Source organism: Bos taurus, chromosome 4 (genome assembly GCF_002263795.3).
Source record: "Bos taurus isolate L1 Dominette 01449 registration number 42190680 breed Hereford chromosome 4, ARS-UCD2.0, whole genome shotgun sequence".
NCBI classification, from domain to species: domain Eukaryota; kingdom Metazoa; phylum Chordata; class Mammalia; order Artiodactyla; family Bovidae; genus Bos; species Bos taurus.
Window position 1 is genome coordinate 7,937,654 of NC_037331.1, and position 17,929 is coordinate 7,955,582.

The 17,929-nt window shown below is 43.6% G+C and overlaps 1 protein-coding gene across 5 annotated transcripts in view; it reads left to right on the forward strand.

Annotated features, from left to right (window-relative positions):
- The first annotated feature begins 452 nt into the window (after positions 1-452).
- The window catches only part of CDK14 (cyclin dependent kinase 14), a 678,396-nt gene continuing 660,919 nt past the window's right edge, over positions 453-17,929 (forward strand). For 2 of the 5 annotated variants that reach the window (XM_059885775.1, XM_059885772.1), the window contains exons 1-2: positions 453-859; positions 6,316-6,347. In XM_059885775.1, coding sequence (XP_059741758.1) covers positions 769-859; positions 6,316-6,347 — 123 coding nt within the window. In that variant the 5' untranslated portion in view covers positions 453-768. The remainder of the gene's footprint in view (positions 860-6,315; positions 6,348-17,929) is intronic. The other 3 variants (XM_059885771.1, XM_059885778.1, NM_001206776.3) reach the window with 2 other exon arrangements.

Genomic DNA, 17,929 nt, shown 5'->3' on the forward strand with positions numbered 1-17,929 from the left:
GCGCGAGACGGGGTTCCCGGCGGCAGCCGGCTCCCAGCCTCGCCCGATCGCGTTCCTCCGCCGGCCGGGGTCTTGGACCGCGCGGGCAGGGCCGGCCGCCGTGGGGGGGGGGCCGCGAGCGGGCCGGGGAGGGCGGCAGGGAACGTGGGGTCCGGGCCGGGGGCCGAGGTCGCGCCGGGGTCCCGCGCCCCGGGGGCCTGCGCCAGGGGGAAGGCGGGGCCGAGGCGGCGGCGGGAGGGGGTTGAGGGCGGGGCGGCTGGCGGATCCGCGCCGCGGCTTTCTCTCCCGAGCGCCCGAAACTCGGGGCTGAGAACTTCTCCCCGCCCGCGCCCCGCGCGCTCGGCGACCGCCCCCCAGCCCGGGCGCCCGCACCCCGTCCCCGGCCCGCCCCCGCCCCCGCCCCGCCTCCGCCCGCGCCGCCCCCACCGCCGGCCGCCGGCCGCGCTTCTCTCGGTTACAAAGGAGGGAAAATGAGCTGGGCGGCGGCGGCGCGGCGCGGGGCCACCACGGCGGCGGCGGCGATCGCGGCCGCCCCCGGCACCACGTAGAACGCCCCCGCCCGTCCAGCCGCGGCCCAGGCCCGAGCCGAGCCTGCTGCTCCTAGCTCGCCTCCCCAGCCCTGCGCTTCGCCTCTCGGTCCGAGGAGGAGGTGGAGGAGGTGCAGGAGGCGGAGGAGGCGCCGCCTTCGCCGCGCCGGGCGCCCTCGCCGTTGTCTGCGCTCCGCTCTGGACCAGTTTGGGGAAGTTGCCCGAGCCCCGTGTTGCCCAGATGTGCGACCTCATTGAGCCGCAGCCGGCCGAGAAGATCGGCAAGATGAAGAAGTTGCGGAGAACTTTGTCGGATAGTTTCAGCCGCATTGGTAAGTGGCGTGCTGTCCCGGGCACCCGGCCGGGCGCCCTCGGCCCCGCGCTTCTGGCACTAGCGGCTCAGGGGCCACCCGGGACTGGCGTGGGGTGCGCTGCGCGCGAAGGGTGGGGGAACAGTGCCCGGGACCTGGGGGAGGGCGACGACAAAAAGAAGGGACACCTCTTCCCCTCATGATCGGAGGGTTCATTTCTGCCTGATTTTAAGCCTACGACTTGGGTTCCCTCTCCTCGCCACTAGCGCTCCTGCCTTCGCGCCCGCGGGGGACAGGCGAGGGCACGCTCCGTCCCCCGCTGCTCTCCCAGCTGCGCGGCCGCCTGGGTCACTTTTTTTTTTTTTTTGCTCTCAGGCCTTGGTATGGGGTGTTTAGTCAGTAATTTAACTTTGGGAATTGGTGAAATGTTGAGTTTGTGCCATGGTATTGTTTAACATCCAGCCTAAAGAGAAGTGGGACAGATACCTTGGGATCTTTTGTTCGGTACTTCGGGTCCTCGAAACCGAGATTTGGTTGTTGAGTCCCGAGTTATCTGAATCTTTCCATTGCTGCAGAGAAATGCGCTCTGTGAACCTGTCTGAACATTTTAGGAGTAAGTCTCCCAAACTTCTTCCATATACTGGAGCTCCAGGGCTATTGTCTTTAAATCAGCCTGCCAGTTGACCGACAGATAGCCGACCGAGAAATATTCGGGACATTTAAGAATAAATCCGTGTCACAGACTATCACAGGCTGACAACAGTGTCACGTGGAATGGGTTGGCTCGATTTCTAGGGTTGGCCATAAAACCCCCTTTAACCTGACAACGGCGGCTACCTTTTCTAACATCTGAACTTTCATTTGCACAGGCAACTGTTTTCAGCAGGAAAATGGTACAAGTACTAAAAATAATACCTCGGAGTCCCTAAGAAGCCTTTTGAGTCCCTCTAGCCTTTGTTTCGCTTGTTTAACATGTCATCCATGTTAATGAAGGTGTTAATGGAAATTAAACGTAAGGTGCTTCATGCCTTAAACTAAAACCGTGGAGTGCATTTGAGTATTGTCCTTGTCCTTCCATCCATTCATTTAAAAATAGTGGTATAAGTGCATCGTGAAATATGCAAACTTCCCGCAAGTCAAAATATGTTTTTAGTCTAGGTTTCTTTGTTGTCTTCTAACTTAAAAAATTTCGTATTGGTATACATAATCTTTCCCAGGATGACCATAAAGTTATGGTATGAAACCAATATTTAGCCCTGGTTTATTTATTTTGTGTATTGGGTATTTGCAGTTTTATGAGTTAGGGATGCCTATGAAGAGCCCTTGCATTCAAATGAAGTTTGAAGCCAAAAAGAGTGTGAGATAGCAAGGTGTTGAGTCTCTGTGCATTATTAAGAAGGATGTTTCAGCCCCCGACCCAAACTATCACAGAGGCAGATTCTGGAGTCCATTAAGCCCTGTTCTAAAAGGCACTAAATGTATATTTACTAATGCTAATAACTCTGTTGGAACCCATCCAGTTTTGTGTTAAATAATTCATTGCAATTGAGTCTCAGTAAGAAGCCAAGGACATTAATATAAAAATTCCTTATGTTTAAATAATTTCCAGGTTTTGATCGACAGTCAGTAAAATTAGGATTAACTACAATGCTGGCAAATGTGATATTGTTTTTAACTGGATTTTATAGCTTATAGAGATTTAGTGATGTGGAACTCCTTTTGATTCCAACTCTTGTGAAAAAGAGGGTTAAGTGACTCCGGTAGTACACCAAGCTCAAGACATTGATTAGAAGTAGCATTACAGAAGAGACGTCTTTGTTATCTACATATTTTTTAAAGTTTTATTTGCAAAATCAAAAAGCAATGAAATCGATCCCAGTATTTAAGGATTTTTAAGGTACCGGAGGCTGCTGAGTTGAAGCGTCACTATGGGATCACCTAGTGTATAGATTAAAGGTATGGGCTGTGCGTCAGGTGGACTGGGGTTTCCCGAGTCATCAGTTACAGTGGAGTGACAGGTCCCTCATCTCTGAGCTTGCTTTTCGAGTCACTTTGTTATTGGCACTTAGTTAAGTAAAGCATAAGATGTCCTGTGTTGTATGGCATTGAAGACTCCATAGATGTTCCTAATGTGTTATGTTAATGATTACAACATCCTGACATATGGATCTTCTGGTGGAAAGCAAGAGAAAAGAAGTGACCATTGACTTGATGGTAGAGTTAACCTGAAAAATGGATGGGTTTGGGAGTTACATTGATCTGGGTTCGAATCCCATTTCTGTTGCTAGCTGTGTGCCTTGGCCAACTAGCAGAGTTTCCCTAAATCCCAGAGTCCTCATCTGTCAGTTTTCCTAAGGCCGTTATGAAGATTAGATCAGGTAAAATACATAAACTATCCAGTGAATATCTTTCCCGTGGTGAAGATTGATCCTGGAGGCTGTTACTGTTCCTTCTGATTTCTCAGTTTATCTCCTTTATCTTCTTCCTTTCTTCCTTGGTACTTCTTGAGGACATCAAAGAGTGAATGATTTATTCCTGCTGAGTAATTCAACGTGTCAGTATATTCATTCCCTTTAACCAATCTACTATGGGTTTTGAAATAAACATACTGACTTTATTTTGCTTTTTTAGTATTATTCAAAAGTATAGTTTGTTATAGGGTAAAATATATAGTATCATTGTTTAGCCATGAGAAATTAGTAATCATCTACAGAAAATGAGGACAGTTTTGCAAAGTCTGTGATTTTCCTTAATTATGGATTAATAATCCATTATTATAAAAGATTAATAATAATAACTCTACATATCGGTGACATTGCTCATGTTTAATTTACTTGCACATGCAAGATCAGCCAACTTTGTCACTACCCACTTCAAATACAGCTGATCTGAGATTACTCTATTATAAAAGGTCTAATAAAACACACTGGCTTTCAAGCCATAGCACTCTAATTTATGACATTTGCCAGGGAGTGACACAGCTATGGTTCTTTTGTAAGATGGGTGTAATTGAATTTCAAAGTCATCCATTGATTTCAGTAGTGAGTATTTATGGTTTTTTGCTAAATAGTGTTAGTGTGTTCACTTATTAGGAATTACTATAGTTGTGTCACTTAAAAAAATTAGCATAAATAGAGACAAATGGGAAATTGATTGTTTAAATATTAAAATCCATTCCTCTTTTCTTTCCTTGTTTCTTTTATTTTCAGATGACTGCTTAGAAGGAGAAAGGCTTTCTGTAATACCTAATGTGAGGTTAAGGTTGAACTGATGTTTCTTCATATTCGTTTGAATGCATTTCTTCACACTTACTTGGATTATCTCCCTGAGAAAGGAAGTTTATACTCTGTGATGTTTGAGACGAACCCTATGTATACCATTTCTTTAAAAGATGAAGCTTGTGAGATAACTGAAAAAAAGGAAGAGGCTGTGGTTACTTTGAAATTGGGGGTTTGTTACCTTGTTCTGTAAGAGTGTAATTTTAGAGTCCAGCTGTCACTTGATAAATCCATTCTGTCAAAAAGAGAAATGTAAGGTTAAAGGTTCACATGCAAAATTGAACTATTGTACCATATCCTCCCCTTCCCCATGCAGTTTCAAAAGACTTTACTTTGAAAACTGTGATATGGAATTTATATCTATGATTCTTTCATAAGAGACAATACTACCTGGATTCTTTCATAAGAGACAATGGTACCTGGTTTTCACATGCCAAAACTTAATGTATCTCAAAGGGTAAGATGCTATTCTTTTGCCCTTGAAGTATAGCTCATTAATTCCACAAATAATTATTGAGTACCTCCTGTGTGCTAGATATTGTGCTGGTGTTCAGAGTCTGTGACCATTGATACTGCTTCCTGTCCCTCAAAGACTTTAAGAGAAGACAGGCCAATGAATGAGCATTGACAAATTCTACCAGGAAGATTCGCATGATTTGCTGTTGGGAGAACATAGGAGGGATACCATTTTGGTCTTAGTGAGATCATGGAAAGACTTCTAGAGGGAGCAGGGTCTGAGCAGAGGACTGAATAGAATATCTGATTTTTTTAGATGGCTTAATATATGCCCCTTTGTTAACCCAGAAAAATGTAATATGCTTGTTATTCCATGATATCCTTGAAGACAGTTGTGAGTTTGTATTTACATGAATGATTAATGACAAGCAGGGAATGTAATCAATAATGAGATGTTGTATGCTTGTTTAGGTCAGAGTTTCATCGGTGACCTGATAAATATTTGGCAAAGACAACTTTAATTGGTCTTTTTTGTTACCACTAATTGCTCTTCAGGGAAGGGATTCAGTGTTTAAAAGAAACAATGCAAGGTGTCAATTTAGTAATTAAGTGTTCAATGAAGGGGTAGACTTCTTGGTCTTAAAATATTCTCCCCTGTGGTGTCCTGGGTTTGAGAATAGTATATACGGGAGATTATTTGGCTTCCTTCTCTTTATATATTAGAAAATACACCTGCAATTCCCCCTTTCTCTTTCCTCCTTTTCTTTCTACCTATAGATCCCAGCCCTTTATCCAGAAGGTTGGAGGAATTGGTAAGACTTAGGTGGCAAGAAGGAAATAGTCCAGTCTGGGTGTTAAAGATTTTTTAGTGTCTACTCTATTGAGCCTGAATAGAACTTTAGCGGATAGACCAGTAAGCCCCTATGCACAATGTGTACATCTGAAACGTTTCTCCAACTCATGATTTCAGTTAAATTTACTCCTTTGTGCATTCTTTTTAATCTCAAACATTCTAAATAATTGTAGCATTTAAGGACCTAGGTGTTTGTCAGCGAAACATGAAATACTTCTCTTTCTTTTCAGAGTAATTAAATGCCTGTTCTGAGGGTATAAATATTTCAAGTAAATTTCAAGTATTTACTCGTTCCTGTGAAACACCCCAAATGTATTGTTTCCTTTGGTGATACCCTGTTAGAAAAGTGATGTTGAGAATGTTTGAAGATGTTTCTGCAGTGCTTATTTTGCACATCTTATCTTTTATCATCAAACTTAAACTTCTCTCAGTATGAGAATCTTGTTCGGGGCCCTGTGCAGAGTCGGTGTCTTCCTGACAGTTGGTTTGGGAGGTTCAGCCACCCTCTGCATAATGGTAGACGAGCAAACAACAGAAGTTTAAGGGGAAGTTGCTTTAAGATTCCTTTTTGATTCTTTCATACTTTGATGAAAACATTTTTCTACTAAAGGAGAAATAGAGGAAAGATATGCCTACTACTTTTCCATGGTTGGGAGTGTAGTTTCATTTATGTATTTATGAAAGTGCTTCACAAAGGTGTGTGCTGTGCAGTTCTGTCGTTTGCAGCTTTCATATTGGTATCGTAATATTGTTATTCAGCTTGGGGTACGATTTTACTTTCTGAAATGGAAACACCATGCTACGTCTTTTTTAAATTTCCTAGAACTTAGATACTTGGCCTCTTTGAGATGTTTCACAATAATTGTTTCCTTTCCCCTTTTATTTTATAGCCTTGAAGAAAGAGGACACCACCTTTGAAGAGGTAGGTTAAATTTCTTTATCTAACGTTAGAAGTGTTTGATTACTGCCAGGTAAACTCAGTAGGTGTCAACTTTACACTTAGAAGCAAACAATCTTAAAAAATGCCTTAGAAAAACAGACAAGCGACAGACAAAATACAACAAGATTTACGTTGTATTTTCCAATTTTAAATAACTGTTCAGATTGAATTTTGTTATCAGTCAACAGAAAGGTGTCTTTTGAAATTAACAAGCGAACGCAAGACCCCTGCGAGCTTTGTTTGGTTGCTTTGCTGACGATGGTGGTGTTGGTGAAGCCCAGTGTGATGTGTGTGCTCAGGGCAAGTCTGGAGCTGTTGGCAGGTCGGGCCCCACCGCTCTGAATGAGGGCGTGATGCGATGCTGACGCCACAGATCGTCTGTCAGACTCCCAAAGGAGGTGCTGTCTTCTCTTGTTCTAGTTTTCCTGGTCTTTGCCTATCAGATCTGTCTTTATCTACTTGCCGCAAGGTAGCATTGTTCCAGAAAGGCAGGGGGTTCCTATGTAATTAATAGCACTCTGAATGTGATTTTTCAGTTGTACTCTCTCTGAATTTTTGATAGTATCTGTGGGAATCACTAGACAAGTAACGTGTTTCCAGAATGTTCTCAAGAACTCTGTAGAGTGAAGTGTTTCATTGTTGCCATCCAAAGCCACTGTCATTGATATATGTTGTAAACGGGGCCGTATATGTGTATATATATATGTATATATGTGCTCAGTCATGTCTGTCTCTTTGCAACCCCAAGCACTGTAGCTCGCCAGGCTCCTCTTTCCATGGGATTCTCTAGGCAAGAATACTGGAGTGAGTTGTCATGCCCTCTGGCAGGGGATCTTCCCAACCCAGGGATCGAACCCAGGTCTCGCATTGCAGGTGGATTCTTTGCCATCTGAGCCACCAGGGAAGCCCAAGAATACTGGAGTGGGTAGCCTATCCCTTTACACACACACACACACACACACACACAGTATGTTTATGCGTGAACACATACGTATCTACATAATGTACTTATCCTGTAGCCTGATGGAAGAATAGATGAGTTTGGTTGTGGTTTGATTTGTCTTAACAGTTGCAGATTCCACGAAAGAGGCTACCCGACTCCCCTGTGCTGCAGTGCTTCAGAGAGGAAAGGCCACATGTGCTAATGGAAAGTTCCCCGGGCCATGTGGCTGGCTGTGGTGCAGGACAGGGGCACTCAGGGAGAACCTGCACCAGACCGGGATTTCTGGAAGGTGCCCGAGACATTCAGCTCTCACGGTCTGCCACTTCGTCTGTTGCACCTGTTCTTTCTTCCCCACTGGGTCCAGCTCTACACATGGCTTCCCCGGTGGCTCAGCGGTAAAGAATCCTCCTGCTGATGCAGGAGAAACGGGTTCGATCCCTGGTTCGGGAAGATCCCCTGGAGGAGGAAATGGTAGCCCACTCCAGTATTCTTGCCTGGAGAATCCCATGGACAGAGGAGGCTGGTGGGCTACAGTCCACGAGGTCTCAAAGAGTCGGACATGACTGAGTGACTGAACAAGCTCTACAAAGCTGCGTGTCCCTGGACTCCAAAGCGACTTTCCCTGCCAACATTCCTGAGATACGCTGTGAAATTTAGTGATTCCAGACCTGAAGCAATAAAGGAGTCTTTTCTTTCCCATCCATAGTGGGTCATAATGCTATTCTCCTTGAAACCTGTCTTTCTGGAATTTCTGCAGTGTTACCAAGATGTTTTCCGGAGAGTATTTTCTTTCTTCTCGGAAGAAATCAGTGTGAGAATATTGAGCACCTTTTTTGTGTAAAGAAAACTCTCCCCTCTAATAACGGAGGTAATTTAAGTTAACATTAAAAAAAATAAGGAAAAAGAGAAGAAAAACCTCCCCAATCCTATTATTCAATTACATCTGCTATTGAATGTCCTTGCCTCTTTTCTTGTGTAAAGAACAAACAAAAACAACCTCCGCCCCCAAAACTGTAGCCCATATATTTTATCCCACTTTTTTTTTCAACCTCTGTTTTTGAATATTTTTACAGATGACACCTAATCTTTGTTAGAAATTTTAAAAACCTGTTGTTGTGTTTAAACACCATGAATGATTGTGTGTTATTCTGCCACGTGGTGGTGACATCAGCTTTCAAAAACACCTGAGGCTGGAACCTAGATGGAAGTTCAGGACGAATGAGCGAAACTTGTAACTTCGTGCCCTACCTTACCCCCACACTTTTGCAATTTGGGGAAGAATTATCCTTAGCTTTTTTTAGAAAAGAATTAATTGCTTAAGTTTTGGCAGTGCTGGGTCTCCCTTGCTGCGCAAGTTTTTCTCTAGTTATGGTGCAGGGGCTTCTCAATGGGGTGGCTTCTCTTGGTGCAGAATCCAGGCTCTGGGGTGCAGGGGCTTCAATAGTTGTGGCGGGTGGGCCCTAGAGCACAGGCTCACCAGCTGTGGTGCACAGGCTTAGTTGCTCCTTGGCATCAGGGATTGAACCTGTGTCTCCTGCATCAGCAGGTAGATTCTTTACAACTGAGACACCAGGGAACCCCTATCCTTAACTTTTATAAAGCCATTTTTTTTTCTCTGCTAAAGGAAAGAGATTGGATAGATAGCTTACATCAGTAAATCACAGAATGTTCCATCTTGAGGAGACGCTGGAAATCAGGTGGTCAACTTCATTGTTTCAAAGGTGGAGAAACTGAGGTCCGGGGCAGGGGAACAGGTGATTTTTATTTAGTCAGGAGAGGACCCAGGGCCAGGAGCCTGGGAGACAGGATTAGTAAAGACATGCTTGAACGTCAGCCCCAAATCAATCAACTTCCTTTCTCCAGGCCTTTTATAAAATAGAGATGTGATAGTACCTCCTTCCTAAGGTTATTGGGAGGATTGTGTGTGTGTTAGTCACTCAGTCGTGTCTGACTCTTTGTGACCCCATGGACTGTAGCCTGCTAGGCTCCTCTGTCCATGGAATTCTCCAGGCAAGAATACTGGAGTGGATTGCCATTCCCTTCTCCAGGGGATCTTCCTGACCCAGGGATCGAACCCAGGTCTCTTGCACTGCAGGCGTATTCTTTACCATCTGAGCCACCAGGAAAGCCCATATTGGGAGGATTAGTTAAGCTAAGTATATAAAGATTCCAGAATAGCCACTGGCACATAGTAAATGTCTTATATTTCATCATGTCACTGTCCTTGTCCTCATCATTGCCATCATTATTGATGCTCTTAACATGATATCTGCCTTCTGTAGTTGAAGGGCTACAAGGAGGATGGAAAGATTAAATTCAAAGGTAAGTATATAGTCTATGAGGAGAATTATTTTCAGATATTCCCTTAAAATTTCAAAGACTTCGTGCGATGATTTGCATATTAAGACTGTAAAACTAGTATCTAAAAACCTACCATTTTTTAGATTCCCTGAAGGGATGACTGCCTGCATTCAGTTTTGTAGTTCCTCTGTGTCTTGCATGTGGTTAATGTTCAAAAAAACTATTGAATATGAGTGAATATATGTTGCAAATGAAAAGAAAGTTCATCCCAGGGTCAGCCAACATGGGTTCTCATTTGCCACTTCCTAGCTATTTGTGCAGGTATTTACTTTATCCAGGACTCAGTTTTCTCATTGGTAAAACCAGTCAGTAAGGCTGTGATCTTCAAGTTGCTTTCTATCTGTCAGGGCAGCGCAGAATCCTGCAAAACAGTCAACATAAAATTACAGTTTTACCAAGATCAGAAATGTGTACTAGATCCGTGCTTATGTAAACAAGAAGTCACTGAGGTTTTTGTATGATCATTTTCAGATTATAATGGTAGAAATTTTCTTGAATTCCTTTCATGGTCTTCCACTTCTCCTGTGGGAGTTGGGGAACTCACAGTCCACTGGAATCCAATTAAGATTTGAGTCTTGGAATCTGGGGGCTGAGTGCGATTCTTAGATATGCGTGAGGTGTGGCGACTCCTTCCTCAGTGTTTATGAGCTGGAGAGCGCCTTATCTCAAGGAGTGGCTTTCTCTAGAGTGCCTAGACGGGGAGCGTGGTAGCTGCTCCCTTATTCATGTAGAGTATTTCTGTAGGTTGTGTAAATGTTTGACTTTGAACAGAAAGAGAAAAAGAAATGTGGATTTCTTTGGAAGAATTTTTTATTTTTCCTTCCCTTTCCCCCTCTAACCCTCCTTACTTTCCTTCTTTCTTTATTAACTTATAGTATATTGTATTAGTTTCAATAATGATTCCGTGTTTGTACATACTGCAGAGTAATCACCACAATAAGTCTAGTTCACATCTGTCCCTATACATAGGTACAAAATTTTTTTTTCTTGTGATGAAAACTTTTAAGATTTCAGTTCAGTTCAGTTCAATTCAGTTGCTCAGTCGTGTCTGACTCTTTGCCACCCCATGAATTGCAGCACGCCAGGCCTCCCTGTCCATCACCAACTCCTGGAGTTCACACAGACTCTTACTCTCTTAGAAACTTTCAAATGTGCAGGACAGTGTTATTAACTATAGTTACAGGGCTCTACAGTACATCTGTTGGTCATCTGTATGTCTTCTTTGGTGTTTGTTCAGATTCTCTGCTCATTTTTGAAATATGATTGGTTTTTGCCGTTAAACTGTATTACATCTTTATATATTTTGGATAGTAATCCCTTACCAGATACACTATTTGCAAATATTTTCTTCCATTCAGTGGACTGCCTTTGCAATTCTTTCTGTAATCCGGTTGCCTTGTTGATAGTTTCTTTTGCTGTGCAGAAGCTATTTATTTTTGCTTTTGGTATCAGGTCCAAAAAATTATTGTAAAGATTGATGTCATGGAGCTTACTGCCAGTGTTTTCATCTAGAAGTTTTAGGGTTTCAGGTCTTATAATCAAGTCTTTAATCCATTTGAGTTATTTTTTGTGTATGGGGTAAGATAGAGAATTTTTGTGTATGGAGTAAGATAGTTTTACTCTTTTGCATATAGATACCCAGTTTTCCCAACACTATTTATTAGAGTGTCCTTTCCCCACTGTATATTCTTGGCTCCTTTGTACGTTAACTGAACATAGATGTGTGAGTTGATTTCTGGGCTTTCTATTTGTTCCACCTACCTATGTGTCTCTTTTTATGCCATACTGTTTTGGTTACTGTGGCTTTTTAATATAGCTTGAAATCAGGGGCATGATGCCTCCAGTTTTGTTCTTCTTTCTCAAGATTGCTTTGGCGATTCAGGGTCTTTTGTGGTTTTATACAGATTTTGGAATTGTTTACACTATTTCTATAAGAATTGTGAAATTAGATTCTATTTGCTATTTTGGGTGATGTGGACATTTTAACAATATTATTTCTTCCAGTTATATATCTTTCCATTTCTTTCTTTCATCAGTGTCCTATAGTTATTGGTATACAGGTTTTTTTTCACCTCCTTGGTTAAATTTATTCATTGATATTTTAGATTCTTGATTAAGTTGTAAAGTGAATTGTTTTCTTAATTTGACTTTCTGATAGTTCATTATTTGTATATAGAAACAACAGATTTCTGGGCATTGATTTTTGCATCCTGAAACTTTATTGAATTTATTCTTTATTTTAAAAAATTCTTTATTTTTGTTCTTGGCTGTGCTGGGTCTTTGTTGCTGTGTGTGGGCTTTCTCCAGTTGCAGGGAGCAGGGCAATTAGTTTCTCTCGCTGCAGCTCTCTAGTTGCAGGGTGCAGGCTCCTTATTGCGACAGCTTCTCTTGTTGCACAGCATGGGCCCTAGGGTGTTCAGCTTTCGGTACTTGTGGCACATGGTTTAGTAGTCTCTGTACATGAGTCTAGTCGCCCTGAGGCATGTGGAGTTCTCCTGGACCAGGGATTGACCCCATGCACTCTGCATTGGCAGGCTGATTCTTAACCACTGGGCCTCCAGGGAAGTCTTCGTTTATTGCTTCTAGCAGTTTTTTGGCGGACTCTTTAGTTTTCCATATCTAGCATTATGTCATCTGCAAATAGTGACAGGTTTATGTTCTTTCCAATTAATGCTTTTTATTTCTTTTTCTTGCCTAATTGCTCTGGCTAGGACTTTTGGTACTTTGTTGAATAAGAGTGGTGAAAAGGGCTGTCCTTTTCTTGTTCCTGATTTGAGAGAGAAAGCTTTCACCGTTGAGCATGATAGCTTTGACTTGTCATATATTCTCTTTATTATGTTGAGGTACACTCCCTCTATACTCACAATTCCAGTGTTAGGGACTCTGAACCTCCACACAGTCAAAAATCCATGTGAACTTTACAGTTATTTCTCCATATCGGGGGTTCCACACCCATGGATTCAGCCAACCCAGATTGGGAGATAGATGGGGCATTGTACATTGATCTGAGTTTCTAGTTCTTGTCCCTCTTTTGTTATTTTGTATAAAGGTATAACTCTGATACCCCAAATAATAGATAGGGCAGTGATTTTTTAATGTGAACCAGAGACTAGGGGTTAGGTACAAATATTTTGGGGATATTCCTGGTGATTCTTTTCCATCCTTTGTGGATGGCAGAAGCCTTTGCATTCTTTTTTCACCCTAACTGTCTTCATCACTGGAGCTCTCAGTGTCTTGTGAATGATGTGTGTGTTGTATACAATGTTGCAGCTTCGCACTTCCCTGACTTCTCATCTAAAATACTAAATTTTGGTAACAGTGGTTCCTTAGCCCTCTTGCTTAGGTTATACTCCTTGTATCTCTTCTATGCTGGTTTCCAGTTTGCAGAGGACCCCTCCTCTGCCTACCTTGCCTCCTTCTTCCAGCCCACAACTGATCCTCCCTTCCCTATTTCCTTTCTGTTCATAGTATATCTCTCCCTTGACAGTATCCTCAATGGCCTTACCCCTTTGTACTTTGCTTGTAATCTACTCTGCCAGCTCTCGATTTTGACCTGGCGTCTTTTCCTGTCTACCCAGTGGCTGCCAAAGCTGCTTGAGAAAATCACTCTGTAAATAAATCTATCATCTCCGTTCTTTGCTGGAACCCGAGGCAGCAGTGCACAGTCTTGTGCTGTGTGGCTGACCTGTTTCCTGCTGAAACATTTCCACTCCCCTCAAACCTTCTAACTGCCCTCATCCAACCCTCCTTCCTTTTCTACATGACGTTCGCTCTCTATTAGTTTGCTAGAGTTTCCATGGAAAAACATCAGACATTTTATTATCTCACAATTCTGAAGATCAGAAGTCTGAAGTCCAAGTGTTGGCAGCTTTGGTTCCTTCTGTGGGCTGTGAAGGAAGCATCTATTCCAGGCTTCCTCCCTTAACTTGTAGATGGTCCTCTTTTCCATGTGTTTTCACATCATCTTCCCTCGGTGGGTGTGTATCCAAATCCCCCCACCTTTTTTTAATAAGGACCTCAATCATATTGAATCAGGGGCTCACTCTAATTAGGGGCTCACTCAATCTCTGCTCTGGTTTATTGTTGTTCAGTTGCTAAGTCATGTCTGACTCTTTGTGACCCCCTGAAGAGTAGCATGCCAGGCTTCCCTGTCCTTCACCATTCTCAGATTCATGTCCATTGAGTCGGTGATGCTATCTACCCATATCATCCTCTGCTGCCCCCTTCTCCTCTTGCCTTCAGTCTTTCTCAGCATCAAGGTCTTTTCCAGTGAGTCAGCTCTTCACATCAGGTGGCCAAAGTATTGGAGCTTCAGCTTCAGCATCAGTCCTTTCAATGAACATTCAGGGTTGATTTCCTTTAGGATTGACTGATTTGATCTCTTTGCTGTCTGAGGGACTCTCAGGAGTCTTCTCCAGCATCACAATTTGAAAGCATCAATTTTTCAGCGCTCAACTTTCTTTATGGTCCAACCCTTACATCCATAAATGACTATTGTTACAAATTCATCTTAATTTAACTAATTACATCTGCAGTGACCCTGTTTCCAAGTAAGATCACATTCAGAGGTACTGGGGTAACTTAAGACTTAAACATAGACATTTTTGGTAGATACAATTCAACTGATAACAACCTTCTTAGAGCCCTTAACAACATTAGGTATTAGCCCCTTGCCTATATATGTACATTATTTGCTACAATCATACTTCCTGTTTTTCTCTACCTGAGAGGAAGATATGTCTTTTTTTCCTCTTCTGGTTTCTCCTGATTCCTTCCCCTTTTGTCCACTCCAGAAGCTTGTGTAATTGATTCTTTCCTTTATTTGTATAATTTATTTTATTTTTAAAATTTATTTTAAAGTAGAGTGTAACTGCTTTACAATGCTGTATTAGCTTCTGCTGTTCCGCAGTGTGAATCAGCCATTTGTATACATATGTGCCCTCCCTCTGAAGCCCCGCGCCCCACGTCTTCTGGGCACCATGGACCCCGGCTGAGGCCCCTGTGCTGTGCTGCAGCCCCGCCAGCTCTCTACACGTGGGAGAGTGCATGTCAGGGCCACTCGCAGTCTGTCCGCCCTCTCCTTCCCACCGTGTGTCCACAGCCCGCTCTCTCTGTCTGTGTCTCTGTTCTTGCCCTGCAAGTAGGTTCATCAGTATCATTTTTCTAGATTCCGTATATCTTCGTTCATATTTGTTTTTCTCTTTCTGGCTTACTTCACTCTGTATGACAGACTCTAGGTTCATCCACTCTCTTACACTGTTGGTGGGAATGTAAATTGATACAATCACTATGCAGAACAGTATGGAGGTTCCTTAAAAAACTAAAGATAAAACTACCATATGACCCAGCAGTCCCATTACTGATCATATACCCTGAGAAAACCATGATTCTTTACTTCCTTATCTGCGTTTCCTGTCTCTTCCCTCTTATAGGCATTTCAGCAGAGGCTCTGAGCATGGTTAAGTCTATCCAGCTGCCCATTGGATGTTTCTGCTTCTGTATCTTGTAGTCACCTGGATTTCAGTGCATCAAATACAGTTGGCCTTCTAATGACATGGGTTTGAACCACAGCGGTTGGCTCACATATGGATTGTTTTTAAAGCAAATGCAGTTGGTTGAATCTGTGGGTGCATAACTGTGGATACAGAGGGCTGATTATCAAGTTATACTCAGATTTATTTTTTTTAAGCTGTATATATTTCTCTGTTTTTAGCTGTGCTGGGTCTTCGTTGCTGCATTTGGGCTTCTTCTAGTCACTGAGAATGAGGGCTAGGCCTGGGCTTCATGCTGCGGTGGCTCCTCTCGTTGCAGAGCACAGGCTCTGGGCGCATGGGCTCAGTAGTTGTGAGCAGAGGCACACGTGCTCAGTAGTTATGAGCACAGGCTCTGGACCCACGTGCTCAGTAGTTGTGAGCACAGGCTCTGGACACATGGGCTCAGGAGTTGTGAGTGCAGGCGCTGGACACGTGGGCTCAGGAGTTGTGAGCGTAGGCTGTAGGTGCACGGGCTCAGTAGTTGTGAGCGCAGGTGCACGTGCTCAGTAGTTGTGAGCACAGGCTCTGGACACACGGGCTCAGTAGTTGTGAGCGCAGGCTCTGGGTGCACAGGCTCAGTAGCTGTGAGCACAGGCTGTAGCTGCACGGGCTCAGGAGTTGTGAGCGCAGGCTCTGGACACACGGGCTCAGTAGCTGTGAGCGCAGGCTCTGGGTACACGGGCTCAGGAGCTGTGAGCACAGGCTGTAGCTGCACGGGCTCAGTAGCTGTGAGTGCAGGCTGTAGCTGCACGGGCTCAGGAGTTGTGAGCGCAGGCTCCAGGTGCTCGGGCTCAGTCGTTGTGGCACAGGGGCTTCGTTGCTCCTCGGCATGGGGGAAGTCTTTCCAGAGCAGGGATCGAACCTGTGTCCCCTGCATTTTCAGGTGGATTCTCAACCACTGGACGACCAGAGAAGCCCTATATTCAAGTTTTTGGCTGAGCAGGGTGTTGGTACCCCTAATTGTTCAGCGGTCACCTGTGTTACTAATTCCTATATTCTCTAAATGTGCGTCCTTTCTCTTTCCTATCTCAGTGGTTGCTTTCACAGCCACATGATTTTTGAAGGCAGAAACATGACCCCATTCTACACATTCCTCTAAGCCCCACATCCATGCTTTGGGTCGGTTCTTATTCCCTCGTGTTCCATCCTTTCCCCTGCTGAGGTAAGCATTCAGCCTCTCTTGTCTGGACAGCAGTAGCCTTCTGACTGGCATCCCTGCCTACAGCTTGCCTCCTATTCTAATAGAATAACAGATCTAAAATGTAAATTGTGCTGTGCTCCTGCTTAATGCTTTAAAAACCCCATGTTAGCTGCAGGTTCAAGTCCAAACTGACTTTTAAGGCCTTTCATCATCCGTCTCTCACCTGCCTTTCCACCTTATCAGACAGTCATCTCTTATTTTAATGCCTTAATTACCAGTCCAGCTGCTGCCACTTCAGGTCAGGACTTCATCACCTTTACTTGTTTTACGCCAGCAGCCTTTCATCGGCCTTACTGCTCCGTCTCTCACGCCTCCACTCCAGCCTTCCCAAGGCATCTTTCTTGTTATGTTGTTGTTGTTAGTCACTCAGTCGTGTCCAACTCTTTGCAACCCTGTGGACTATTGCCCACCAGGCTCCTCCGTCCATGGGATTCTCCAGGCAAAAGTACTGGAGTGGGTTGCCATTCCCTTCTCCAGGGGATCTTCCTAACCCGGGATCGAACCCAGGTCTCCCTCATTGCAGGCAGATTCTTTAGCATCTGAGCCACCAGGGAAACAAGATCAACTTGTCATGATCCTTTCCTAATCAGAGATTTGTGCAGCAGGCCTTCACAGTCAGCCCTCCCTCTCTATGGCTTTTGTGTCCATGCATTCAACCAACCTTGGATTGAAAATGTTTGGGGAAAAAAAAAATCCCAGAAAGCTCCAAGCAGTGAAGGTTGAATTTGTTGCATGCTGGCAACTATTTATGTAGCGTTTACATTCTATTTACAAATATTTACATTGTACTTGCAACTATTTACATATCATTTACATTGTATTAGGTATTATAAGTAATCTAGACATGATTTTAAAGTATAGGGGGAAATGTGGAACTCTGCTAAATGTTATGTGGCAGCCTGGATGGGAGGGGAGTTTGGGGGAGAAGGAGTACATGTGTATGTATGACTGAGTCCCTTCACTGTTCACTTGCAACTGTCACAACATTATTAATTGGTTATACCCCAGTATTAAATAAAAAGGTAAAAAAAGTATACGGAAAAAAATAAAATATATGGAAAAATGTGTGTGTTATGTGCAGAACTACGATGCTTTTTATAGGGAACTCAGCATCCACGCCGATGGTACTGAGGGACGGCTGAATCGATGTCTGTTTTACGCCAGGCTCTGAATGTGCTCAGAACCTGACTCTCACTCTAGTTGATTTCCAAGATCATGCCACTGGCATTCACAGATTGACCAGCCCCTGTTGGCTTACAGCTCTGGGCTTGGGCACAGACTCAATCTCTTTATATTAAGATTTTATATTACTTTATATCCTGTTTTCCTCTTGCCATGGCCATGTTTGCCAACCTGGGATGCTATGAACCTGTCACCTGAAAAGAGGTCTAGAAATTAACAGACAGTTTCCTGATGATGTCAGTACTTTGGTAAGTCATTATCTTTCCAGTTCAGCATTTTAGATGGCTGAGAAAGAACATCATTTCCTCTTTAATTCTCTCTTTGGAAATTGCGTTGAAATTTT